Consider the following 26,804-nt stretch of genomic DNA (forward strand, 5'->3'; position numbering starts at 1 on the left):
GAAAGAGAAAATGTAGGCACTCAAGTGTACTTTAATAGGTTTTGCATTGGAAACCAAAAGGGAAAGAACCAATATAAAGAAACTCTACACTACATGAATATTTCAATGCCAACTCAGAGAGCTAAAAAGGATTTGCTGGAAGTAGGATATATCTCTTTTATTTCTAATCAGAAATTTGGCTTGAGCTTCAATAAGAGAGTGATAGTACTCCCTGGGTCTGCTTGAGGAGGTTCAGCAGCTGCAAAGAATAATAATTATTTTGTTATAATTCTCAGACTCAGCACTGTATCTCCCAATCACAGGAGCAGCTAGCAGATTGAATTCATTGTACTCATGCAATATGATTGTTTTAAATCAGTTTTTAATCCGCTCAATATAAAGCCAAATAAGGAAGCTTCTACTGTATTTATATTTTATATAATTCAATGAGTTACAGTCAGTTATTGCTGTGCATAAGGAAATACTGTTATATTTCCTCAAAATTTGAGCCTCTTAAATAGGATGAAATTACAATTGTCCTTGCAAGCAAGCCTGTCCTTGCTAATTCATATGTACTTCCTCTAACCAGTGTCCTCATTTGCACAACTATAAGAATATCTGAAAGAGATTATGACCTGCTCTTCAAGCAAATAATAGTTTCCATGGCAAAAATCTGAATAACGACAGATGAACATATTTTTATTGAAAGTCGAGCCAAATTTCTGATTAGAAATAAACGAGATATATCCTACTTCCAGCAAAACCTTTTTAGCTCTCTGAGTTGGCATTGAAATATTCATGTAGTGTAGAGTTTAGAGTATTGTTTTCTGCTAGATTGTTTGCCTGGTATTATTCCCTGCTTATCTGGTTGTTAGCTCCTGGAGATGATGTGTTTAGTATTTTTGTTTCCTTCTTAGTTTTTTAATTGTCTCATTTAAATGCTGTGTAAATTTGATTTATTTCTATGTGTCTATTGATAGCCGATTTGTCTAAAAGCTATGAATTCCCTAGCATTTTTGGGTTTAGCTAGTCTAGGATGATCACAATTTACCATTTAATTGTGGTTGAGTCTGTTTGTGGGTTGTGAGATTAAGAAATTTTAATTGTGTCTTTTGACTGCTAGTTGTTTAAAGGTGTACTCCAGAGGTGGTTCTCAGCAGGTTCTGACCAGTTCTGGAGCATTGGACGGAGAAATTTTGAGTAATTCGGAGAACTGGTAAATACCACCTCTGACTGGCCCCGCCCCCATCTATTCTCTGCCTCCGGAGTTCCAGCTGATCAGGAGGAAATGAGGATTTTGCAGTAACCTTCCCCTGGAATGGGGAGGGAATGGAGATTTTACAGTATCCTTCCCCTGCCACGCCCACCAAGCCTCGTCCACCAAGCCACACCACACCCACCAAGCCATGCCCACAGTACCAGTAGTAAAAACGTTTTAATCCCACTACTGGTGTACTCCGCTAGTCTTGTGCCTGTCTGTCCTACATAATGGCTGTTACAGTGCTTACACTGTATGTTGCACTGTATATTGTAGATCAGCCCTGTTTTTTCTATTTGAGCCTTTTGCTCTTATGGTTTACTTAAGTTATTTTGGAGGGCTTTGATTGATTTGTGTGCTACAGTAATGCTATGTACTTATACCACTGTAATCACATTGTGTCATGTGGTTATATCAATGTAAGCAAGGAGTTATGATTAGGAAACTCTTGAATTATGTTTATATATTTACTGATATAATAATATGTACAATAATGGGAAGATACCATGGCCTGCGGCAACTAAAGAATGCTATTTAGACCCAATATAGTTTATAAATTAGAATTCCTACTATTTTGTATATTTTCATCATTTTAACAGCTCCAGAAAAAACATTTCTCAATAGGCATTCCTTCTGTTATAACAGGATAATCAGATCTGAGTGGCAAAAATCTGAAGAATCTTTAGGGGGCAGAAAACTAATTCTTTGGTGCCATCTAGTGTTTGTCTGGAATTTTGCAGGTCAGATTTGGTACCCTCAAATTGGTAATAAGAACCATTTCTTGGAGAAGGTTAGAGTTGACATTAATTATTTACCACACAAAAGAAAATTTTACAGATGGAAAAGCAGCTCTTTTCATGAAAATGTGCCTGGTTGGATCACTGACTCATTCAGTAACATCTACTTTTCTCCCTGGTGAGTCTCTTCTTCAGCCTACCATCGCTATTGTGGAGCACACACCCCCCCTGCTCCGCCTGCCTGACATCTGGCTCTCCTCTATCTTGGTCTCTGAATATCTAGCCTCCTCCAACCGCAATGTCAGGGCCCCTGGACTTGCCGCTTCAGCCCCAGCTGCTTTGATCATTGCCACCCGCCACTGCCCCTGGAATACCATCTCGGATAGCGCCTGTTTAATTCATCTTGTTACGGCACCTTGGACTTTGGACGAGTGGGGCATTCACAGCGACCATCCCTCAGCCACCCCAGACTTTGGGCCTTTCCAGGCCTACAGGAGAGGGGGAAGACGAGACATTCTCCTGTATGCCACCTGTGGACCACTGCTGGTTTTCAACCATTTCGAACTCTTAGAGTCATTTGCACAACTATTAAGATCTGTGTGAACTGTTCTTGTATGTGGAATGCTTGCTGTATGTATGTTAGTGAATGATCCCACTCTTTTAATTAATTTTTAACTTTATGCTCTGTTTTACTATACTTATGTTTTTAGTGTTATAGTGGGGTATGCCTGTTGGGAATGCCTGTTTGGTATATATGAGGGGACCGAGAGTGCGGCCTGGAGCCCCCTCCACTGAGTGCAGAAGCAGAAGTGGATGGGGGCCCGGACCCGCCTCTCATCCCAGAGTGCATGGGGTGAATGGCCTGCCGAGGAGAGCGGGGGCTGTGGGAGGGGAGGAGGGGTCTACGGAAGTTGGGATGGGCTGGAGCATCCCGGTTACATTTGGGAGAAGCAGGTATGATGGGAGTTTCAGGGCTGGCCATTACCGGGGAAGGAGGGCTCGCTATGTCACAGCGATCCCTCGTTCCGGCCCTGATAACTCAACTCAAGGACCAGGTGGCAAGAGATGTCAGGGCCCCGGTCTCAGGTTGCTGCTGCTAAATGCCAGGTCTGTGATTCATAAAGCTCCCCTCGTCCGGGACTTAATATTAGATGAGGGGGCAGATCTGGCATGTATTACTGAAACCTGGCTGGGCCATGAGGGAGGAGTCCCCCTCTCAGAAATGTGCCCAGAAGGGTTTCAGGTGCTCCACCAACCATGACACTAAGGAAGGGGTGGGGGAGTGGCAGTTGTCATCCGGGAATCATTAGTACCTCGTGGGATCCCTGCCCCAGAGACTGTCGGGTGTGAATCCCTTCTGGTGAGCTGGACCTAGGGGGTCAAGTGGGCTTGTTCCTAACGTACCTACCTCCCAGCTGCGTTACAACAGCCCTGCCTGCGCTCCTGGAGTCAGTAGCCGGACTGTCAGTTGAATTACCCAGACTGATAGTACTGGGGGACTTCAACCTGCCATCCCTTGGCGAATGGTCCAATGAGGCACAGGCATTCATGGCTTCCATGACAGCTATGGACTTGACCCAGGTAATTCAGGGTCCGACTCATACAGCGGGACACACACTCGACCTTGTGTTTCTCTCGGGGCCCAGGTTCGCCTGGTGCACCAGTTGCGGCCCTACCTGGCCCGGGAGGCACTTCAAATGGTCACTCATGCTCTTGTCACCTCTAGGCTTGATTACTGCATTGCGCTTTACATGGGGCTGCCCCTGAAGAGTGTTCGGAGACTACAGTTGGTCCAGAATGTGGCCGCGCGAGCGATATCGGGTGTACCTAGATACACCCATGTTACACCTATCCGCCGCAAGCTGCACTGGCTTCCCATTGGTCTCCGAATGCGCTTCAAGGTGCTAGTTATTATCTTCAAAGCCCTACATGGCTTGGGACCTGGATATCTTCGGGACCGCCTCCTGCCACATACCTCCCAACGACCTATAAGATCTCACAGACTGGGCCTCCTCCGGGTGCTGTTGACCGGGCAATGCCGGTTGACGACCACTCAGGGGAGGGCTTTCTCTGTAGCTGCTCCGGCCCTGTGGAACGATCTGCCCGCAGAGATCCGGACCCTTCCCACTCTCTTGGCCTTCCGAAAAGCCACTAAAACCTGGCTGTTCCGGCAGGCCTGGGGCTGTTGACCCCAAGATACGGTCCAGCCCCATCTAGAACTGAGTGTATGGTGTGTTGTTTTTAAATCTATCTTTTCTTTTCTCTATATTTAAGTTTTTGATTTTATTTTTTGTATTTGTAAACTGCCCGGAGTCCTACGGGATTGGGCGGCATATAAATTTTATTAAATTCAAATTCAAATCTAACAAAAAAGGTGGGGGAAATGTTTGATTTACTTAAATTATGTTCTGAAGTCTGAGTCACCAATCCTTTTTTGGAATGATAAAGGAAAATTGGGAAGGATTTGTACTAGGAGGAAGGAGCAATCATCTCAAAGGTAGTGACAGCTAAAAATGTTGCTCAGTCCTCCCAATTCAAGAGATATTTTTGATTCTGTCTCACCCTGATATTATCCTTAAAAAATTTTTGCTAGCTTACCACAGATGGTTACTTCTTTGGCATAAGAAGTTGAGACATGAGTGATGTTTGGCATTTGTTGAAGGACTTTCCTGGTCTCATGAAACAGCTGAAGCACATATCGAGCATGTAGCTGCTGCAAAGCATCATATATGAAGACAAAAACAGCATGTTATAGCATCCATTCACTAAAGCTGAGTGAGAACAATGTTGTGTGTCTGAGAGAAAATTTAACATTTATAGGACATTTAGAGGCCTTGCTTGCTCAAAGAACAAGTGGCCAAGACCTTTAATGCTATTCTAATAAAGATCTCTGAAGTGTACTTGGGCAATACTGATTACAACCAGTGTATTGCACCATTCCTTTAAAAAAATGAAGTGCTAAATCAGTGATGGCGAATCTTTTTTGGCTCACATGCCAAAAGCGGGGGGGGGGGGGGAAGCACAGGGTGGTCATGTACCTACCCTGCTTTTAGGCTCTTTTTTCGCCCTCCCCAGGCTCCAGAGCCTTTCTAGGAGACTGGAGAGGGCGAAAACATCCTCCCTGCCCCTCCCTGAGGCCTTCTGGAGGCTTCAGGAGCTTCCGGAGCATGAAAAACCAGCCCTACAGACAAACTGGAAGTTCAGAATGGACTTTCAGTTTGCTCGTAGGGCTGTTTTTCACCCTCCAGAGTCTTCAGGAGGCTTCCCTGAAAGTTCCGGAGGGCAAAAAACAGCCCTACGGCCAAACTGGAAGTCACTTCCTCTTTGCTCGTAGAGCCATTTTTTGCCTTCTGGAGCCTTCAGGGAAGCCTCCTGAAGCCTCTGGAGGGTGAAAAATGGCCTCAAAAGAAAAGCAAAGTCAGCTGGCCAGCACGCACATGCACAGTGGAGCTGACAGGGCAACGCCTGTCTGTGCCCTGACAAATGGCTCTGCGTGCCACCTGTGGCACATGTGCCATAGGTTCGCCATCATGGTGCTAAATAGTCTCAGTGCATTTGTCAAGGTATCCAAAGCCCATGATTTGGATTTAGAGCCAAGGAAATGAACAAAAAAATATATCCAGAAATTATGATGTACTACATTATAGGTGGGGCCTATGGCTCCTTTATGACTTCTGGACTTCAACTCCTAGAATTCTTGAGCCAGCTGGTTCAGGAATTCTGGGAGTTGAAGTCCACAAGTCATTTCCTTGGCTCTAAATCCAAATCATGGGCTTTGGATACCATAATTCTTCCAGACGCCCTCCTCCTCCCTCCTCCCCCTGTGGCTCACCCTTCGTATTAACACTATCATTGCCTGCTACAGAGCCATCTGCTGAGAGCCATTTGGCTCTCCCTGAACTCGCAATCTAACAGCTGCGTAATCTATTTTTTCTTTCTTTTTCTCCCCCTCTTTTTCTCTCTTTGTATGGGATATGCATGTGATATGTATGTAATTGAGTGAATGGTCCCACTTTTTTATTGCCATTATCGTTGTATTTTTGTGTTTTTAATTATTACGTGGGGACTGCCTGGGTGAGTGAATGAGTATGTTTGATTCGGAGGACCTGCCGAGGAATGCGGGGGTCATTGGGGTGGTTGGGGGGACTATGGACACGGGAGTGGGCCGGAGCATTACGGTCGTAACGGGGAGGGGCAGATATGGTGGGGACTTTAGGGCTGGCCATTACCGGGGAAGGAGGGCTCGCTACGTTACAGAGATCCCTCCTTCCGGCCCTATGAGTCCCACTCCAAGGCCAGATGGCACGAGTAATCAGGACCCTGGTCTCAGGCTGTTGTCGCTAAATGCCAGGTCTGTAGTTCACAAGGCTCCCCTCGTCCGGGACTTAATTTTAGATGAGAGGGCAGACCTGGCATGTATTACTGAAACCTGGCTGGGCCTGGAGGGAGGAGTCCCCCTCGTAGAGATGTGCCCAGAAGGATTTCAGGTGCTCCATCAGCCGAGAGCTCAGAGAAGGGGTGGGGGTGTGGCTATTGTTATCCGAGAGTCTTTAGCACCTCGTAGGATCCCTGCTCCGGAGCTTGTCGGGTGTGAGTCCCTGCTGGTGAAGTTGGACCTCAAGGGTCAAGTGGGTTTGCTGTTAACGTACCTGCCTCCCAACAGCGTTGCAGCAGCCCTCCCCTCGCTCCTCGAGTCGGTAGCCGAGCTGGCAATTGAGTTCCCCAGGCTTATGGTCCTGGGGGATTTCAACCTGCCTTCGCTCGGTGAACACTCTGATGGGGCGCAGGAGTTCATGGCTTCCATGACAGCCATGGGCTTGACCCAAGTAATTCGGGGCCCAACCCACTCAGCGGGTCACATGCTCGACCTCGTATTCCTCTCGGAGCAGTGGACTTGTGATCTTGGTCTGAGGGGTAATGAGATCATACCCCTGTCGTGGTCAGACCACTGCCTACTGAGGCTTGACTTTCGGAGACCAAACCCTCACTATAGGGAGGAGGAACCGACCAGGTGGTTCCGCCCCAGGCGACTTATGGACCCCTTGAGGTTCCAGATGGAGCTTGGGGTTATTCCTGATACCCTCGCCCACAGTCCGGTGGAGACTCTGGTTGCTGCTTGGAACTCAGCAGCGACAGAGTCTCTTGACCGGATTGCGCCACTACGGCCGCTCTGAGGCAGTGGATTCCGGAGGCCACCTTGGTTCACCGAGGAACTCCGGGAGAGGAAGCGCCGGAAGAGACGCCTAGAGCACTTATGGAGGTCCAATAAATCCGAATCGAACCGAGCACTCTTAACATCTTGCATCAAGGAATACATCAGGGCAATTAGGACGGCAAAAAGATCTTATATTGCCACCTTGATTGCGTCCGCTGAGTCACGCCCAGCCGCCCTGTTCAGGATAACCCGCTCCCTCCTAAATAGGAGGGATGCGGGGGACCCCCTGCAGGGTAGGGCTGAGGACTACGTCAAGTTCTTAGCGGACAAAGTTGCTCGGTTTCGGTCGGATTTGGACTCCAATTCTGCAGATCCAGCCGAGGCACAAGGGGATAATCTGGGAGACCATCGCTGGGTTGAGTTTCAGGATGTTGCCCCTGGGGATGTGGACAAGGCCATGAGAGCTGTGAGTGCCTCCACATGTACACTGGACCTGTGCCCCTCCTGGCTGGTTGCTAACAGCAGGGAGGTGACACGGGGCTGGATCCAGGCGGTTGTTACCGCCTCCCTTTGGGAGGGGGTCTTTCCCCCCGCGCTTAAAGTGGCGGTGGTGAGACCCCTCCTGAAGAAACCATCCTTGGATCCAGCTGTTCTTAACAATTATCGTCCAGTCTCCAACCTCCCCTTTGTGGGGAAGGTTGTTGAGAAGGTGGTGGCCTTCCAGCTCCAGCGGTCCTTGGAGGAAGCTAGTTATCTTGACCCATTCCAGTCCGGCTTCATGCCTGGCTATAGCACAGAAACCGCTTTGGTCGCATTGACCGATGACCTCTGGAGAGCCAGGGACAGAGGCCACGCCTCCATCCTGGTTCTCCTTGACCTCTCAGCGGCTTTCAATACCATCGACCATGGTATCCTTCTGCGACGACTGCGGGAGGTGGGGGTGGGAGGCACTGTTTTGCAGTGGTTCTCCTCTTACCTCTCGGACAGGTCGCAGTCGGTGTTAGTTGGAGGGCAGAGATCGACTCCTAGGCCCCTAACATATGGGGTGCCGCAGGGTTCGGTCTTGTCCCCCCTACTTTTCAACATCTACATGAAACCGCTGGGCGGGATCATTCGGCGGCACGGGATAAGATACCACCAGTACACGGACGATACGCAGTTGTATCTGTCCGCCCCGTGCCAACTCAATGAAGCGGTGGACGTGATGAACCAGGGCCTTGAAGCTGTTAGGGACTGGATGAGGGCTAACAAGCTTGTGCTCAACCCAGATATGACCGAGTGGCTGTTGTGTTTCCCTCCCACTAATTTGGCAAGTGTTCCATCTCTCAGGCTGGGGGGTCAAACACTACACCCCTCAGACAGGGTCCGCAACTTGGGAGTCCTCCTGGACCCACAGCTGACTTTTGACCACCATTTGTCAGCTGTGACCAGGGGGGCATTTGCCCAGGTTCGCCTGGTGCACCAGTTGCGCCCCTACCTGAACCGGGAGGCCCTCACAACAGTCACTCGTGCCCTTGTGACCTCTAGGCTGGAGTACTGCAATGTGCTCTACATGGGGCTGCCCTTGAAGAGTATCCGGCGACTTCAGCTAGTCCAGAATGCGGCCGCGCAAGCGATTGTGGGTGCACTTCGGTTCACCCACATAACACCTATCCTCCGCGAGCTGCACTGGCTACCTGTCGATCTCCGGGTACGCTTCAAGGTGCTACTAGTCACCCATAAAGCCCTTCATGGTAGTGGATCTGGGTACTTGAGAGACCGCCTACTGCCAATCACCTCCACGCGACCAATTAGATCACATAGATTAGGCCTCCTCCGGGTTCCATCTGCCGGTCAGTGTCGACTGGCAACCACGTGGAGAGCCTTCTTGGTAGTAGCTCCGACCCTTTGGAACGATCTCCCCGTGGAGATTCGTACCCTCACCACCCTCCAGACCTTCCGCACAGCCCTTAAAATCTGGCTATCCTGTCAGGCCTGGGGCTAAAGACTGTAACCCACCCGAATGGTATGAATGTTGTGTTTTTTAATTATGTATTGTTCTCACGTGTTAAATGTCTGTTTTCCCCCCCACTTGTAAGCCGCCCTGAGTCCCCCCAGGGAAAAGGGCGGCATATAAATAAACTTTCATAACTCATAACTCATAACTCATAAAGAGGCCATAGTTTTCCGCTTCTGTACTAGAGCCTTCTTTGATTTGACCCTATCTAGATGTATTTCTTTGAAGACTATCATAAGGGATACCTCATTTCCTCATTGTTATTATCATGATACATTTCAAAATGAAGCATTAAATTACAGGTAGTCCTCAACTTACAACAGTTCATGTAGTGACCATTCAAAGTTACACCACCACTGAGAAAATTACTTATGACCGTTTTTCACAGTTATGACCTTTGCAGCATCCCCATGATCATAGAATCAAAATTTGGATGCTTGGCAACTGCTTCATATTTATTACTGCTGCTGTGTTCCAGAGTCATGTGATCCCCTTTTGCAACATTCGGCCTAGTAAAGTCAATAGGGAAGACAAATTCACTTAACAACCGGGTGATTAACTTAACAACTGCAGGGATTCACTTAGCAACTGAGGCAAGAAAAGTCATAAAATGGGGCAAAATTCATTTAACAAATATCGCACAACGACAGAAATCTTGGCCTCCATTGTGGTTGTAAGTCTAGGACTACCTGTATTAAATCACTGGTCTTAACTTGCCTGTTGATGTTTGAAAGCCTGAAGAAGTACTTCGGTATCAGCGACAGTGAGAGGAAAACAAAGATGAGGGCCTTGATAAGAAATTGGCACTTCTATTATTCTTTTATACTCTGCCATGGCATGATCTGAGATTGATATGGCATAATCACTACCAGTAGAGAAAAAATGGGAGCTGATTTCTAAAAGAAAGCAGAAAATGCAGTTAATAAGTATCTGGTTAATAATGATGTCCACAGACAATGGCCTGAATGTAGCATTTACTCCTACTTTGAGCAGACTCTAGGCTAAGCCAGACAATGGGAGTGGGAGGAAGAAGGGCGCCATCATAACTAAGAATTTTTGCAGCTGTAGTATTGTACTGCTTTGCATGTTGGGCTAAAGTCAGGGGTGGGCTGCTACAAGTTTGCCTGGGTTTGGAAAAACCCATAGCTAACATTATGGCCGGTTCGGAGAACCTCCAAATGCCATCCCTGGTCCTGCCCATCTCTCCCCTCTCCTCCCAGGAGTCTTCACACGGCCCATTTTGGATGTGAGGTAAGTGCAGGGCCCACACGGAGGCTTGGTGAGGGGGGGAAACAGGCTTCTCAGAAGGCCTCCGGGGCCCAGAGGCTCGAGGAAAGCCTCCGGAGCCTGGGGAAGATGAAAAGCCCCACCCCCTTGTAGTGCAACTAGGTCATGCCCACCATGGCCACACCCACCCAGGAACCCAGCAGAGAGTCAGTTGCTGAAATTTTTGAAGCCCACCCCTGGCTAAACTACACTTAAGACTGGAACTGCAAAGTTCTCTTTTTCAGTCTTTTAAAAGTTTGTTGTTTTGCAAGAGCAGTTGCTAGATATAATTAATGCAGCTTTCAATAAACTATGTTTGTTGTTTTTAACCACTTCATCGTGTCCAACTCCTGGTGACTTTATAGGCAAGTGCTCTCCATGCTAGCTTGTAAAACACAACTTTTTTCAATTGTAGTATGATAACATAGATTAAATAAACTATAAACTATGTATATTTTTTCATGGATAGAATTACCAAAAAATATTTGTTTATAACATGTTTAGAGCTATATATCAGTGTTTTTCAACCTTTGCAACTTTAAGATACATATGTGGGCTACAACTCTAAGCATGAATGGCTTGGGAATTCTGGTTGTTGAAGTCCACTTATACACTACAGTTACAAAGGTTGAGAAACCTTGCAAAGACTCACAATTGCCCAGCCAGATTTTTCTTTGCTCCCCCTCTATTTTTTTCCTGGGAGCCCTCAATTGTGGAAACTACAAAAAGGAATATTCCTATGATCAGTATTTTTTCTTCCACTAGAGAATACCTATTTTTGCTACATTGCACAAATCTCACAAACTAAACTTCCTAAAACTATAAATATTAGTGAGCCACAATTTCTAGCATCCCTCTACTAGCCTTGTTAGCTGTGACTGATGGGAGCTGCAGTTCAAATTTTAGTGAGTCTGTTCTCTTCTGCATGAAAATATAATAACCAGTTTACACAGAAAAACCCATTAATAATTAAAGAGAAAAAAAAATGTAAAACCATAATTACAAACATTGCCAAATATAACTTTTCACAGGAACATTTTCTTAGGAACACACTTTGCAATATACAGAATTAGGTAATCATGAAAATATTTTAACAAGAATCAAAAAATAAAATATTTGTTATTTTCTTTTTGCTATTGATTCTAAGATTAATGGAGCCCTTTATAAGAGCTAGAGTTCTTGATGTAATATTAAAACTATATTGAGCAGGAAAGCAAAGATGCTAGCTCTTCTCCTATACCACTATGGTTATGAACAATGCATTCTTACTTCAATTGACCATTTAATAGGGAGAACACCTGCACTTTATCCAATTCTTAGTTTTTTACTCTTGGAAGACATAAAAAGGTTTTCATTTACATGTGTGGATCCTGAAGTGGCTCTGAAGATAGTGACAAAAATTAGTAATGATACCTATAGATTTGTCCATGGTTGACTTGTCATTTTCTAAAAAAAATATGCCAGTGCACTTTATTAAAAATGATTTATTTTTCTAAAATCCTCACCTGGGTCTGTCTTATTGGTCTGAGTAAAATGGTCCAGCATAAACGTGAAGAATTTGGAGAGCTGAGTAAGAAAACATCTGTTAGTTGTCAATCAAAATCTCATTTATTGCACATTTATCCACTTACTAAAACAGAGGTGGGGAACTATGTCTCTTTTATGACTTGTGGACTTTAACTCCAAGAATTCCTGAGCCAGCCATGCTGTGGTCAGTTGAAGTCCACAAGTTATAAAAGGGACATAGTTCCCCATCTCTGCACTAGAATGCTTCATAAAATCCCAAGCCTCATACTATGTTTTAATGCTATCACTTGCATGCATAAAACCTTTTCCAGCTCAAAAGACGTAAATATAGGCAACTCCTACTATGTGCATAAAAACTACTCTACTTCTCTATCACTCCTCCCCGTTTCTGATTCCTGCACAAATGTTAGATCAGGAGAAAGCAACTCTTGGTCCTTGCACTACAGCACTCCCACCAGCTAATTTCCTGTAGCCCTTGGCCCCATTTAAAAAGCTTCCCCAGGCAGTCATCTCAGATGTATGGCAAGGATACACTGTACAGTCCTAAACTTATGACCACAACACAATTCCATTGCTAAGTGAGATAGTTGTTAAGTGAATTTTACTCCATTTTTCAACCTTTCCTTACAGTGAAGTGAATAACTGCAGTTGTTAAGTTAATAACATGATTGTTAAGTGAATCTGGCTTCCGCATTAACTTTATTTGTCGGGAGGTTGCAAAAGGTGATCACGTGATCCCAGGACACTGCAAGTGTCATAAATATCAGTCCGTTCTCAAGTGCCTGAATTTTGATCATGTGATCATGGGGACCATTACCAAACTAGTAACATCTACCTAAATCTACAACCTGAGCTATGAATATTCTCTCCAATTTCTAATGTGTAATCCAGGTAATTATACAGGTAATCCTCAAGTTACAAATGTAACTTGACGTCGCAGCAGGAATGACTAGAAAATAGCGGAGCTCCGCCAGGCTCCATGAAATGCAGCTGGCAACTGCTTGCCGAAAAACTCTACGTGGTCAAGCCGCCCTGGAAGGGTGATGAAGTTAGGAGAGGCGCTTTGTCGATCACGAGGAAACTGCAATTTCCTCGTTGATCCAAAGAAAGCTGTCCCGAATGATGGCAGGGACGGCGGCCATCTTGGTCTGTCACAAGCTGGGACAAAAGGGACACTAAGATCTTGTGCTGGAGCGGTGCGTGGACAGAGCAGTGAAATAACTTCCAACTTTTACCCCAAAGATTTAACCAAGTTAAAAATTTAAAAAACAATCTCAAAATAGTAAGAAAGTGGCAATTGGGTTTATGGAGAAAGATTAAAGATTAAAAATTAAAGAGAAAGACTAAAGATTAAAGACTCAGATGCAAAAGAAATATTTAAAGGCTATTTTAAAACAAAAAAGCATGCAAAAAGTCAAACAACATTGTGAAAAGTGATCAGTGGGAGAAATTGCTTTTCTAAACTCTATCTTCAACCCCCTTAAATGGCTGACAGTCAGCTATTTTGACTTTTACACTGTTGAATGCTGGAATTGGGAGCAGGGTAACCATCTACTGGAAGAAGAAGATTACTGCAACGTGGGAAATTTGACTGAAAATGATGAAAGGTGAGAAACAAACAACACCTGGAAGGCTATTTGATCTTGATGTTATCGTAGTAGGCGATTTGAAGGCTTGGAAATATCGACTGAAGATTTTTAAAGCAACTGAACTATAAATACCAAAACTTTATTTAACCGTTCATTGAAGGGTAGGTTTGAAGGATTGGAGGAAACCTGCTGGGCCAAGCTGAATTTGAGTGACTAATGTCATTTAATAGATCATCCTATGAGGCAAAAGAAGAAAAGCAATAGAATGGGAGGGGAAAAGGGGGAAGAGAGAAAAAGAAGCAAAGACAAATAAGACTCTAAAATTTGGACAATTGGGAAGGTGTAAGTTGGAAACTATAAAGACTTTAAAGTATATATTTATAGCTTTTAAGGACTAGAAAACTAGGGGATTTGGAGGAATAATTCTGGGATTGATAAATTTTATCAATAATTGACTTTTTTGGAGTTTTTTAGATATGGGGACACTGGACTATTATAGATATATTGAGTAATTTTTAATATATTAATTTGGTACAAAATGACTCAGCAGGAGACAATAAAGTTCTATGAAGAAATATTAATGATGGCTAAAGTTTTTTATTAAAGTATGACAACGAATCATAAGGAGATGATGGGATTGTCCAAAGATAAAGAAGTGAGTGTAGAAGATCATCAACAAATGGTGGAAAAAGATGAACAAAATATTCAGAAGATAGGTAAGAAATCAGAAGAAGTGGTGGTGGAGACAAATCAAAATAAGCTACAAGAAAACAAAAACAATGAAAAGACAATAATAAATACTAAGAATCAAATAGATAATTCCTTAAGAGCTTATAATAGGACAGAGGGGAAAAAAGACTTCTCCAAAATAATGAAAGGGTTACGGATGGGTGTCCAAATGATGCACCAGAAGGAGATAAGGGGTAAGGCTATTTATTTATTCAGTCTATGTAAAAATATTAGAAAGAAATATAGGATCCCAAGAGAAATATAAAAGAATCACCAAAAATTCAATAAATGTTGACATTTTAAAAAGGCTGAGTGATGACGGATAGAGACATAATATCTTGTAATACTGTGATTGTATTAAAAACTAATAGAAACAAATAGAAAGTATACATTTGGGAAATAGTAACACACACATATATAGCAGGGGTGGGTTCCGGCAGGTACTACTGCCAATTCATTCATATGTGCGCTTTGCGTGAGCGCTTGATGTACACTGCACGTGCATGCCCCAGTGCAATTAAAATTGTTCTCCATATGCAGAGAATTGAAAAACAAGATGGCGCTGCCATTGCCCATGGAACCGGTTCGGGGGTGTGGCAGGTCTGGGTTACTCTTGGTTCCAGCAACTCAGGCTGCCAAACTACTATCGGTTTGGCCAAACCGGTCCAAACCGGTAGGAACTCACCACTGATATATAGATATATAATATAATTTACTATAACCATAAATATAGTAAGGTTAGGAATATTGTGATTAGGCATATTTAAATGTATTATCATGATTAACAGTATGCAAAAATATATTGGAATTTATAGCTTTTAAAGACTACAAATTCAGGGGACTCAGATATAATCCTAGGACTGATTAAATTTTATTAATAAATGTTTATAGAAAACTGAGATATTGGAAATATGATGGAATTTGAATAATACTTATTGGTGCCTCAACAAACACATTGTATGAAGAAATGTATTGGATGTTGAAATATATTTTTGGAGAAAGCAATAAAGAATTATAAAGAGAGAATAAAACTCTTTAAAGATAAATAGATGAATTTGGAAGAACCCCAACAGGTGGGGGGAAAATAAGCACAAATTGGGAAAAAAGTATTATACATACTGATACACAAAAGATTATAATTATAATGAGCATGTTAAGGTTAGAAGTTGGATAAAAACTGTGTATATGTAATTGCATTATTATTGTTAGCACTGTGTAAAAATGTATTGACCCAGTCATTACACTGTCCACAAAATATGTTGGTTGTTAAAGGACAACTGCAAATAAAACATATACCAAAAAAAAAGAGTAAATCGTGTAACTTGAACGCTACTACTCTCTGCTTTTACCCACTCATTCACTATTTGAATGAGGGGTCGTTAAGTGCATGAATTATCTCAGTGTGATGAAGGACATGAAGGTCCTAGTGATGGAACAAGCCACCCAAGGCCTCCTTGACCTATTGAGATACATCATGCTTCGCCCCTCCCATCCTGCCGCTCTGGACTCCCTTATCTTGCAATGATCTGTCTCCTCTCGGCTGTGGTTTCTTTGCCTTTGAGGGGAAGGAGAGCAGGACAATTTCCCTTCAAGCATGCATTTGGCTTGTAAATGTTTTTCACGCTGAGAGTGAAAAGTTTTGGGGGCTGTGATCTCGGATGACAAAAGCAGATGGGTGCCTAAAGTCACATGAGATCATGGCCCCCAGAACATTTCATTTCCGGCATGAAAAGCATTTGCAAGTCGACTAGACTCTAGGAGCAAAGTGGACCAAAGAATGGGAAGCGGGAAGCAGTTGTGGGGAGCGGGGAGGAAAGACCATTGGCTTACCTGAACAGTGGTTCTCTGGGTGCTGCGAGGAGAGTCCAAGCATGGGTTAACACAGTCTATCTGCCCTTGGACTAAGTGAGTTTTTCTTTGACTACGCCTCCCTTCGCCTCCTTATTTTCAGTTTAAAAACGAAGAAGCAACCGTACAGGAGTCCTGTTCACAGTCAAAAACAGACAAAGTCCTGTAGAAAACCCTTGAGAAAATCCTGGGCAGGTTTAGACTCTCCTCGCAGTGCCCAGAGAACGATCGTTCAGGTAAGCCAACGGTCTTTCTTCAATGTGCTGCTTGGAGAGTCCAAGCATGGGACATACCCAAGCTATTGTATCACAGAGACCGAAGTCTCCTGAATTTCAGTAACCTTCTGCAGAATTTTTCTTCCGAAGGAGGCTTCGGCTGAGGCAAAGGTGTCGATTTTGTAGTTCTTGATAAATGCAGTGGGGGAAGCCCATGTGGTTGCTCTGCAAATGTCGATAATGGATGCCTGGGTCGCCCATGCTGCTGAAGTAGCTGCACTTTTGGTTGAATGCGTGGTCACAAGGCCTGGAGCGGTCTTGCCCTGGTGCTCGTAAGCCAGCTTAATACAGGCGCACAACCAGCGGCCGATGGTATGAGAAGACGCTTTGCGGCCTAGCAACCCAGGATGGAAAGACACAAAGAAGGATTCGGAGCATCGGAACTCCTTAGTCCTCCTTCTATAAATGCGTACAACATATCTCACATCCAATTGCGTTCCCTAGGGTGAGAAGGTTTGGGACAAAAATTAGGTAGAATTACTTCCTGAGTTCTATGAAAATGAGTGTTGACCTTAGGAATAAATGTGGGGTCAAGTCTCAATATGACCCTGTCAGTGTGTACAATGCACATGTCCTCCCTGACGGAAAGAGCCACCAGTTCAGACACTCATCGAGCTGACATAATGGCTACTAGGAAGGCCGTCTTGAGAGTCAGATGATGAAGACTCATTGTTCAAATAGGCTCAGAGGACCTGTTAAGGCTCGTAGGATGAACAGTAGGTTCCAGGATGTGTAATGGTGAACCGCTGGAGGGCTGATATTCACCATGCCCTTCAGGAAGCTCTTGACCTGTGGATGCTGACTCAGCGGGCGAGAGGAGCCCCTGGCAAGAATGGTGGACAAGGCAGCAACTTGACGACGGAGTGTGCTAGGTGCCAGGCCTTTGTCCAGACCCTCCTGCAGAAAGTCCAGAAGTTGAGAGACTGTAGCAGAAATGTCTTCAATGCCCTTAGTCCTACACCAGGTGGAAAAGGCGACCCAGGTCATGTCGTATCTCTTAGTGGTGGAAGGTCTCCTGGATGGTGTTTATGACCTTGTCAGAGATGTTCTGCTTCCTCAAAAGCTCCCCCTCAAGTGCCAGATGGCTAACTGCAGCCACTGGGGATCCGGGTGGCTGACGGCCCCTTGGCTGAGGGAGATTTGGTCCTGAGGAATCCTCCACGGTTTCTGAATGGGGAGACTGACAAGGTCTGTGTACCAGGACCTCAGTGAGGTGCGGTGAAGCTTATGGCTGGTGAGGCAAAAAGAAAGAAAGCGGCTTTTGCCCGCCCCACAGCAGCTATGTCTGAAATAGAGGTGTCCTGCGCCCCGCAACTATGTCCGACCCAGCTATGGGGCGTGGGACACCTCTATGACAGACAGAAGCGGCAGGGCGCTTTCTTTCAGCTTTTGCCCGCCCCGCAGGGCAAACACTTCCACCTTGCAGGCACCGGAGCCACAGGCCATCAGGAGTACATCCCACCCGCAGCAGAAGAGCGCCGGTTCCTGCCCACACTGGAGCAAGAGCCGCGAAGGTGAAAGGCGAAGAGGGGTGGGGAGGTGTTCCAAGAGACTCCCTCCCCTTTTTGCACTCCGCAAGCCAGGTCCGCTTCTCTGGAGTGGGGGGAGGGCGATAGAAGCAGAGCTGAGCCTCTTGCTGCTGCAGGCCTGGCTTGCGGAGCGCAAAAAGGGGAGGGGGCCTCTTGAAACACCCCCTCCCCACCCCTCTTTGCCTTTTGCCTCCGCGGCTTTCACTCCCGCCTTGTTTGGGCTCCTCCAGACCTGCCAGAGCTCTGGGAGAAAGCAGCGGGAGCCGAGGCTGGCCACTCGGGGCTTGGAAGGGGGAGCGGAATGAGGGTCCTCCACTCCTAGAAAGTCTGGGGAGGGAAGCGGGGCTGGCCTGTTTCCTCCTGTGGCTGCTTGGAGATGGAACCGGGGCTGCGGAGACTTACCCGTGGCCGGCTTCTCTGGAGCAGAGGGGGAAGCGATAGAAGCAGAGCTGAGCCTCTTGCCGCTGCGGGCCTGGCTTGTGGAGCACAAAAAGGGGAGGGGACCTCTTGGAACACCCCCCACCCCTCTTCGCCTTTTGCCTCCATGGCTCTTGCTCCAGCCTGGGCAGGAACTGGCACTCTTCTGCTGCGGGCAGGATGTACTCCTAATGGCCTGTGGCTCTGGTGCCTGCAAGGTGGAAGTGTTTGCCCTGCGGGGTGGGCAAAAGCTGAAAGAAAGTGCCCTGCCGCTTCTGTCTGACATAGAAGCGTCCCACACCCCGCAGACATAGCTGCGGGGTGTGGGACACCTCTATTTCGGACATAGCTGCTGCGGGGCAGGCAAAAGCCACTTTCTTTCTTTTTGCCTCACCAGCCATAAGCTTTACCGCACTTTACTGGGTGAGGCCCTGCCTCCCCTGACTGCACGTCCCTGCAGGACCTCCTGGGCCAGAATGGCACCACTAGGAGGATCTCTGCTCCCTCTGACAGTAGTTTGGACACCACTTGCGGAATGAGAGGCAGAGGGGGAAATGCGTACAACAGTCCTGGGGGCCACCTGCACCTCAGCTCATTTGTCCCCTCCGCCCACGGAGAATGATAATGGGAGAAGAATCATGGCAGTTGTGTATTGGTGTGTGTAGCAAATAGGTCTACTTGTGGTTTGCCAAACCTCCGCATGATCTGCTGAAATAGGTCTGGGTGTAGACGCCCCTCTGGGTGGTTGATCTGTTGCCGACTCAGCCAGTCTGCTTCCTGATTGCTGGTTCCGGAAATGTGGTCCGCTCTGAGAGAGGCTAGATGTCATTCTGCCCACTTCCCCAGGGCTTCTGCCTCGATCCTAAGTCCCCTGGAATGGGTACTACCCTGTCTGTTTATGTGTGCTTTTGTTGCCACATTGTCCGTCAACAAAAGCACATGCTGGCCCACGATCAGTGTCAAGAATCGTTGCAGAGCTAGGCGTGCTGCCCTCAGCTCCAGCCAGTTTATGCTGTGAGCGGCTTCCCTCAGAGTCCACTGGCCCTGGGCGAGCTGGCCTTGGCAGTGGGTGCCCCATTCCAGAAGGCTGGCGTTTGTGGTCATCACGACCCTTTCGGGTTCCTTGAACAGGCACCCTTCTTTGACTGCCGCGGTCCTTCACCAGGCTACAGATTGAATTACCTTCTGTGGAAGCCGTACTCGTCTGGAGGAGTTGCTGGTCTTTGCTCTTTGCATCGGGAGAAGGAACCACTGCAGTTCCCTGGCATGAAGATGAGCCCAGGGAACCACCTTCAGACAGGAAATCATGATGCCTAGGAGTTGGGACAGTTTGACGATTGGCACCGGCCTGGACTGACAGCATTGGCACACTCTGCTCTTGAGATTTGCCAGTCGATCCAGAGACAGGAACACCTGACAGGAGACCGAGTCGATGATGGTGCCCAGGTGTTGAATGCACGTGGTCGGCAGGAAATGACTCTTCTCCATATTGACCAAGAAGCCATGTTGTTGTAGTGTCCAGATGGTCATCTGGACATCTCATCATGCCTGGTCTGGAATTGTAGAGTGGATAATTATGTCATCTAGATAGCATTCTAGATGAATGGGACGGTTCCAGAGGTGAGCTGCCACCACTGCCAGGATCTTCGTGAAGGTCCTGGGTGCAAACGAGAGGCCGAAGGTGAGAGCCCTGTATTGGTAGTGCCTCCCGTCATAATAGAACCTGAGGAACCTCCTGTGGGCAGCATGGATGGGGACATGCAGGTAGGCTTCTTTTAGATCTATGGATGTCAGCAGATCTCCCTGTCTCACGCAATCCATGATGGAGTGGAGGGATTGCATCTTGAACCTTTTGTAAGCCAGATGCTGATTCAGGCTTTTCAGGTCCAAGATGGCCCTCCACCACCACCACCCCCGAATTCTTCGGGACCAGGAACAGAATCGAATAGAATCCCTGCCTCCCTGGGTTCCCTGGGTTCTATGGCCTCTATTTGGAGAAGATGGAGGATCTCCACCTGCATGAGCCCCCTCTTTACGGAATTTTTCGTGGTCGGACAACGAATGAACTTCCTCTGGGGAAAGGACAGAAACTCTAGGACCAGGCCCTTCCTGATTGTATTGAGGACCGACGAGTCCAAGGTGATCCCCTCCCACCTGTCAGCGTATAGTTGGAGCCGACCTCCTATGGGAGGGATCCTATGATGGTCACTTCCCCCTAGGGAACTGATGGGAGTTGTTGTTATTGCCCCCACAAAATGGCTTCCAAAAGGAATGCTGCTGCTGTCTGTTACGTGACACGAAGGAGTTCCTATCCTGAGTTCTATTGCCCCCTTGGTTGTAGGACCTCTGGTATGAGGAGGAGGTGGACGCTTGAGCAGCGTCCTGGTTTCAAAAGGATTGCTTACGAAAGGAACCAGAGCTCTTACGCTCATTCTTCTTCAGGATGGCTGGGAGAATCTTATGCTTATCCTTTGTCTCAATGACAAATTTATCCAAAGCCTCTCCGAACAATTGACCACCTTGAAGGGAGCGGAAGCTAGCTTCCACTTCGCCTTCATATCCGCCTGCCAGTAGCGAAGCCATAGGAGGCAGCGAGATGTTATGTTGGACGCTAATGCCCTGGAGGCAAACTTCACTGCATTCAGCGAAGCATCAGCTGAATACTCAACGGCCATAATGATCTTGCTGAGATTGTGGCGCCACCAAGAGCCCTGGGAGGGGGGCTTGGATCTAAGCTGCCTCAGCCAGAACAGGGAGGCTCTGGTGAAAAAGGATGCTGAGGTGGATGCCCTGATGGCCCAGGCGGCCGCCTAATGTGTCTTATGACATGCCTTCTCTGACCTTTTGTCTTCGGCTTTTAGGCCTTCCAGAAGGTCGGCTGGTAGGTTTGAATTTGAGGTCAAAGATACCACCGGGGCATTCACCTCAGGCAATTTTAAGACATCTTCCATCCTCCCCTCCACAGAATAAAGGGATTTATCCCCTCCGCTGGGGTTGGTTAAAGTACCGGGCTGAACCCACTGTCTTTGGACTACGTCCATGAAGAGATCTGGAACAGGGATAAGTTCCTGAGTGGGAGCCATCTCCTTGAAAAGCCCTTCCTTGGGGTCTTTGGAGGAAGAGGCCGGTACAGCATCAGCTTTGGGGGTAGAGCCTAGCTCGGTTACCGCCTTGGCCTTGTGGAGTATGGATTTAAACAAGGAAGGCTTGAACAGGCCTGTAAAGGCCGGCTTATCTGGAGGAAGATCCTCATCCTCCGATAGGTCGAACTCATCAGCCTCCTCGTTCTCCCAGGCAGAATCCTCCGTGGCTATCGAAGTGTCCGGGGAGGCCGGTGCCTGGGTAGCAGTGGCCGCAGGAGACTGCTTGGCCTTAGAGGAACCTGGCTTGTGGGATTCCTTCTGCCTAATGCCCTCCGCTATGCCTTGGGAGATGGCTAAGGAAATCACCTCCCTCATTTCTGCGGATAAGGCGGGACCCTTATTCTCCTTTGGGCAATGTCTGCTGGAAGGCAGATGGCCTTTGTGCCTGCCTGAGGTGGACCCTTCGTCCACAGGGAGCATGCCCTGGAAGGGCTCCAGTTCCTCCCGAGGAGAAGATAGGGTACTCTGGGTACCCCCAGGAGGCATCCGGAGAGGGCTCCCTCGAATCCCCCTCCCTTATGGATTGGGACCCACTGCCCTGAATGGAGGGGGAATCTCTTCCCACACCATGATCAGATGGGGGCCCAGGTGGAAGGTCCCCCTGCTCAGGGGGAGACAAGGACCTGTGGGCATGCGGGGCCTTTGCCTCTGCGGACTTATGCTGTTGTGAACTCCCTCTGGCCTTGTCAACGGTCCCCGAGGGCCCCAGGGAGGACTTTCTGGTGGTGCCCTTGCCCCCTTTTCCCCGCTTGGGTGGAGGATCTAGCCTACTGCGTTTCTTGGACGCCCCTGCCTGCACCTCCTGTGCCTCCAAACTGTCATCAGCCATGCTGCCCGTAGGCCTTGGATGGTGGGGAGGGCTCCCGGGCTCTTGGCTAGACTCACAGCAAGTGGACACCAGGCGCTAGCCAACCGGCTCAACTGTACCCGCAGATCTTCATTGTAGGAGAGGGCCGCCCGAAGAACAGATCCCTTCCTCCGACTTCCCTCAGGTCCCCAAGTGGTGATAAGTTGGAGGGCATGACTAGCTGGTGCCCCGGACTAGGCCCTGCACCTCACGGCGGTAATCTGTAGCTGAGAGGCAACATACACGACCTTCTCTCTTCCTGGCTCCAAACGCTCTCCACGCGGCTCCTTCACAAGTCAGAATGAAGAAAATGGCGGCTGCTGCACGCATAGCCTCCACCCACCAAAACCGCCAGTCAACAAGGAGAAAGTGCGCAAATTCACCAAAAATGGCCACCGCTGTTGCCGGGCAGAAAGAGAGTGCCGCCGATGTCACTGAGGCACTGATTGCCGGCGCGGCACCAAAACTCAGCGGCTGGGGGATTCTCGGAGTCGGGAGGCCTCCCGCCCCCCCTCGCTCGCTAGCAGCCGCTGGCCAAGCAACTCATGCGTTCCGACCCCCGCTTGCGACCAGCGGGGAAGAAACAGCCCGGGAAGCCTCTCAGCAATCACATGTCTCAGTTGGTATAATTTAGTTCTTATCCGGTAATATGTAATGCAAAGTGGTCAAATTAATCTTGGGGAGACCAGTCTATCTGTACTTGGACTGGAGAGTTCCCTAAATTAGTCCTCACGAGCCGACTGAGTTTTTAAACTGAAAATAAGGAGGCAAAGGGAGGCGTGGTCAAAGAAAAACTCACTCAGTCCAAGGGCAGATAGACTGTGTTAACCCATGCTTGGACTCTCCAAGCAGCGCACTGGAGAATAGGATGAATGTTGCAGTGTCTCTGTGGACATTCACAAGGATGAATGACTGCTGTGGTGCTGCAACATTTGTAATTTCAGGCCTTTGTTGTAAACACTTGAGGGGTGTTATGGTGCAACTTCAAATGGTTACTAAGTGAACTATTGTAACTCAAGGATTACCTGTACACACAAAACTAAGAGACATAGGAACTATGGAGAACTTCCTCTGAAAACATGGTATACTTGATTTAACTGTTTGTGGCAAAGAAATGTTGTAGAATACAAACCTGCATTTGTGCTTGTTCATCTGCATATTCAATTGATTGGAAAATAGTCAGGGAATATCGACGCCTCATTTCTAGCCGGGCCATGTAAGACCGATACCATCTTTGAATAAGGATAGCTGCTTTAATAGCTGTCAAAACAGGATGTGCCCCCAAAATAAGATTAATTGGCCACAACTAATTAATTATGCAGATTTTTGACTCAAATTTTAAAATGAATGAAATTAATGGAGCCCTGTATTTCATATTTGTTTCTCTTACATGTATTTCTTGTATTTCTTGTAAAATACAGAGGGGTGATCATTAAGGTTATAAATATCACTGCATCTCAAATACAATGGTAATTTTGTTGTAATTTGTAGGTGATGTTTGAGATCCCGTGACTTTTTGTATCAGTGTAAAAAATAGATACACAGATTGGCAGATAGTGCTGAATAGATATATGATTAACACAGAGTCTTAAGGCTTTCATTACCTGACTTTTTGTAAATGAATATTTCTAATTTTTCAAACCTGAAGACATTAGTAACCTAAACAATGTGTACTATATGTTTTAATAGGTGCTAACAATTATAGAAATACCTAGCTAAATATACTGTAAGCATCATTAAATTCAGTCCTACCAAAACTAAATGTTGCTACTGTGTAGAACAAAATTTAAGAGGCATACAGATGTTATCATATTAAACAAGTTGTAACCTGCCCTATACTATGACAGACTTGGCAGAAGGATGTGTTGCCCTTGGAGCATTACTCTTACCATTGCTCATAATTTCATTATTCCAATTCTCATTCAAATAGAAATACTGCTTTGTTATTAAGATGATAAATCAAGACTCAAGGGATCTTTTCAATGATACCCACCAAAGCACTTCCCAAGAGGAATTGCCCATATTCAATATGTCTGAAGGAGCAAACTGAAAGATTCAGAAGACAGCAGGTACTTAAGGCACTGAAAATTCATATAAATATCTGGTGTTGAAGGGAAATATTGTAATCACATATGACATGATCTGAAATATATATGTTAGAGAATGAAATTCTAAACTATTTGAATGTGACTACGACCTTGCATTCACCTCTTCCAATACTCAGTGACTAGTATACCTTCCTCTTTCTAAAATATATTAGTTTCATGATCCTTTTACTTTTCCAATCTTTGATTTTGTTGTTTTCTTTGGCTATTAAAGCTTTCCTGTCTTATCTGTGCTCAACTCAGATATTTCATTTCTCAGTTGAGTTGTTACAATCATTTCCCTTCTAATACACACTACAAGCCTCACTCTACAATATGCAGATGCCACCTGGGATGGAAACCATCAACAAGTTATCACACAATCTGTAATTTCATTGGGAGGACTTTCCTGTTTTATTGTTCACCTTGAATTTTTATTTATTTATTTGGAATTTATATTGCCGCCTATTCGCACATGGCGACTCAAGGCGGCTTACTGGAAATAAAAACACAATATAAAAGAAATAAAAATTAAATAATAAGATTTATTCAAAACAATATTTCTTCAGAGCTATATGAAAGTGCTAAAATTGATATCCAATCAATGAAAGCATTCAAATTAATGTTAGAGGGATAATGGACATAAAGGATATCAAAAAGAAAATTAATCTTCCTCCCTCGTACAACATTTGGTGTCCATATAAGCAAACATATGTATATACAGTAACTTCCTACAAAATCCTTATAGAGTAGATCTTCATGTATGCTTTTCCTTCATAAAGGCAACAGACATCCTTGGAATGGCTAGATCAGGCAACAAAATCCTCATGTATACCTTTAGAATGAGAAGAGATTCCATTGAAATCTTCTTTGCTTTTTTCCTCTCCCTTTCCAATAGCTTTAGAGTCAGCAGTTGTAAATATGGGAGCCTTTTTCATTGTACTGGTGAGTACATTTGCAAAACATTTTCTTTTGTAATAGTGAAGCTATATTATTATAATACATTTATTTTGTTATATGAATAAAATAAATGCAATTTCAATATAAAGTATTACAGAATATGAAACTGAATAAAAATTCAACAAAATCCAGCAGGTTACTGTTTACAAGCTTGCTCTTCTTTTTCCTTTGTACATCTTATTTTCTATTTTTATTATACTATTATTTTAAAATGTTTTTTTTCTGTCATATACTTTTGTAGTGCTTGCTGTGTGCTTATTGGAAGATGCAGGATATGAGTGTTTCAGGAAGTGTTTCAGGAAGTTAATGAATTTTCACTGCTGTTCTTACAGTTACAATTTTTCCAGGGGTGTTTTTTTTTTGTAACTGCTTCTAATTTTATTATATTATTTTTATCTCACCCTCCTTGTTAGATACCTAACAGTAGTATAAATTACCAAAAAAGCAAATGGAAGAAGATGATAAATGAGTGCAATCCAATTCTACTTGAACTATTCAAAGGTTTGGCAAAACTTACTCCCAGGTACAAAGGAACCATGATGAGGAAGATTGATTAACAGAATTGAACCTTTAAACAAAGTTCAGGACATCAAGTAAAAGCTCCTGATTCTTGATCTTAATGTGCCTTCCATGTCAATGATTCCCAACTTTTTATATCTCACATCTCACCAATTTCTTTGTACAAATGCTGGATCACATTCAAAATAAGGTATGAAAACAGAGAGATGGGTCTATCTAATAGTTATATATTTACACACAGACATGCACAAACAGCATATAAAATAAATGACAAAGCACATGCAAATTGTACAACCACAAATTTACAGATTAAGAAACAGTGCAATAGGATTTCTTGTTGCCATAGAATGATTGCATTACACAAGCATGTTTTACCTTGTTTTGATTTACTTGTTTGGATTTTTGTACCAGAAGTGCCACATCCCATGACTCAGTAAAGTAAAGGCTGGATTGCTGGTTTAAATTGTCCTTATTCTGGATGAATTATTTAGCTGATAGCGATCCAACTGCACCTCTTTATATTAATCACAATATGCTGTAATGAATCAGTTCTTCATTTTCCTTAATAAAAAAGAATGCAATGAACATTGATTTTCTATTGTCAGCTTAAGGCACAATACAACATAATTGCCTGAGTCATCTGTACATCAGTGAAAGTAGGAGGGTTCACTGGTCTGTAGCTATTGTCCTGTCAGCTTAACACCGATGACTCTCTTTACATCCCAGGATCAGTCAGGCAGAGAATTGTCATCCAATTATTGAGGGAAAAAGTTCAATACAATTATATACATATGGGCAATGGATTGCTTTCTTAATTATTTTTTCATCTATCCCCAAAATGAGGCATTTCAGTAGGATGATTAATGAATAAATGTAACCAAGGCACATAAAAGCAGGAATGAGCAACCTGTGGACCCAGAGTCACATGGGCCTCTGAGTCTTATTT

General features: G+C 45.5%; 1 protein-coding gene across 1 annotated transcript in view; it reads right to left on the reverse strand.

The window, feature by feature from the left end:
* The window catches only part of PPEF1 (protein phosphatase with EF-hand domain 1), a 75,854-nt gene extending 49,569 nt beyond the window's left edge, over positions 1–26,285 (reverse strand). The window contains exons 1-5 of the mRNA XM_032226844.1: positions 26,234–26,285; positions 23,428–23,555; positions 11,897–11,957; positions 9,843–10,021; positions 4,573–4,687 (exon numbers count right to left, since the gene is read on the reverse strand). Coding sequence (XP_032082735.1) covers positions 4,573–4,687; positions 9,843–10,021; positions 11,897–11,957; positions 23,428–23,555; positions 26,234–26,285 — 535 coding nt within the window. The remainder of the gene's footprint in view (positions 1–4,572; positions 4,688–9,842; positions 10,022–11,896; positions 11,958–23,427; positions 23,556–26,233) is intronic.
* Positions 26,286–26,804: the final 519 nt, after the last annotated feature.

The sequence above is a fragment of the Thamnophis elegans genome, chromosome 11 (genome assembly GCF_009769535.1).
Source record: "Thamnophis elegans isolate rThaEle1 chromosome 11, rThaEle1.pri, whole genome shotgun sequence".
NCBI classification, from domain to species: Eukaryota; Metazoa; Chordata; class Lepidosauria; order Squamata; family Colubridae; genus Thamnophis; species Thamnophis elegans.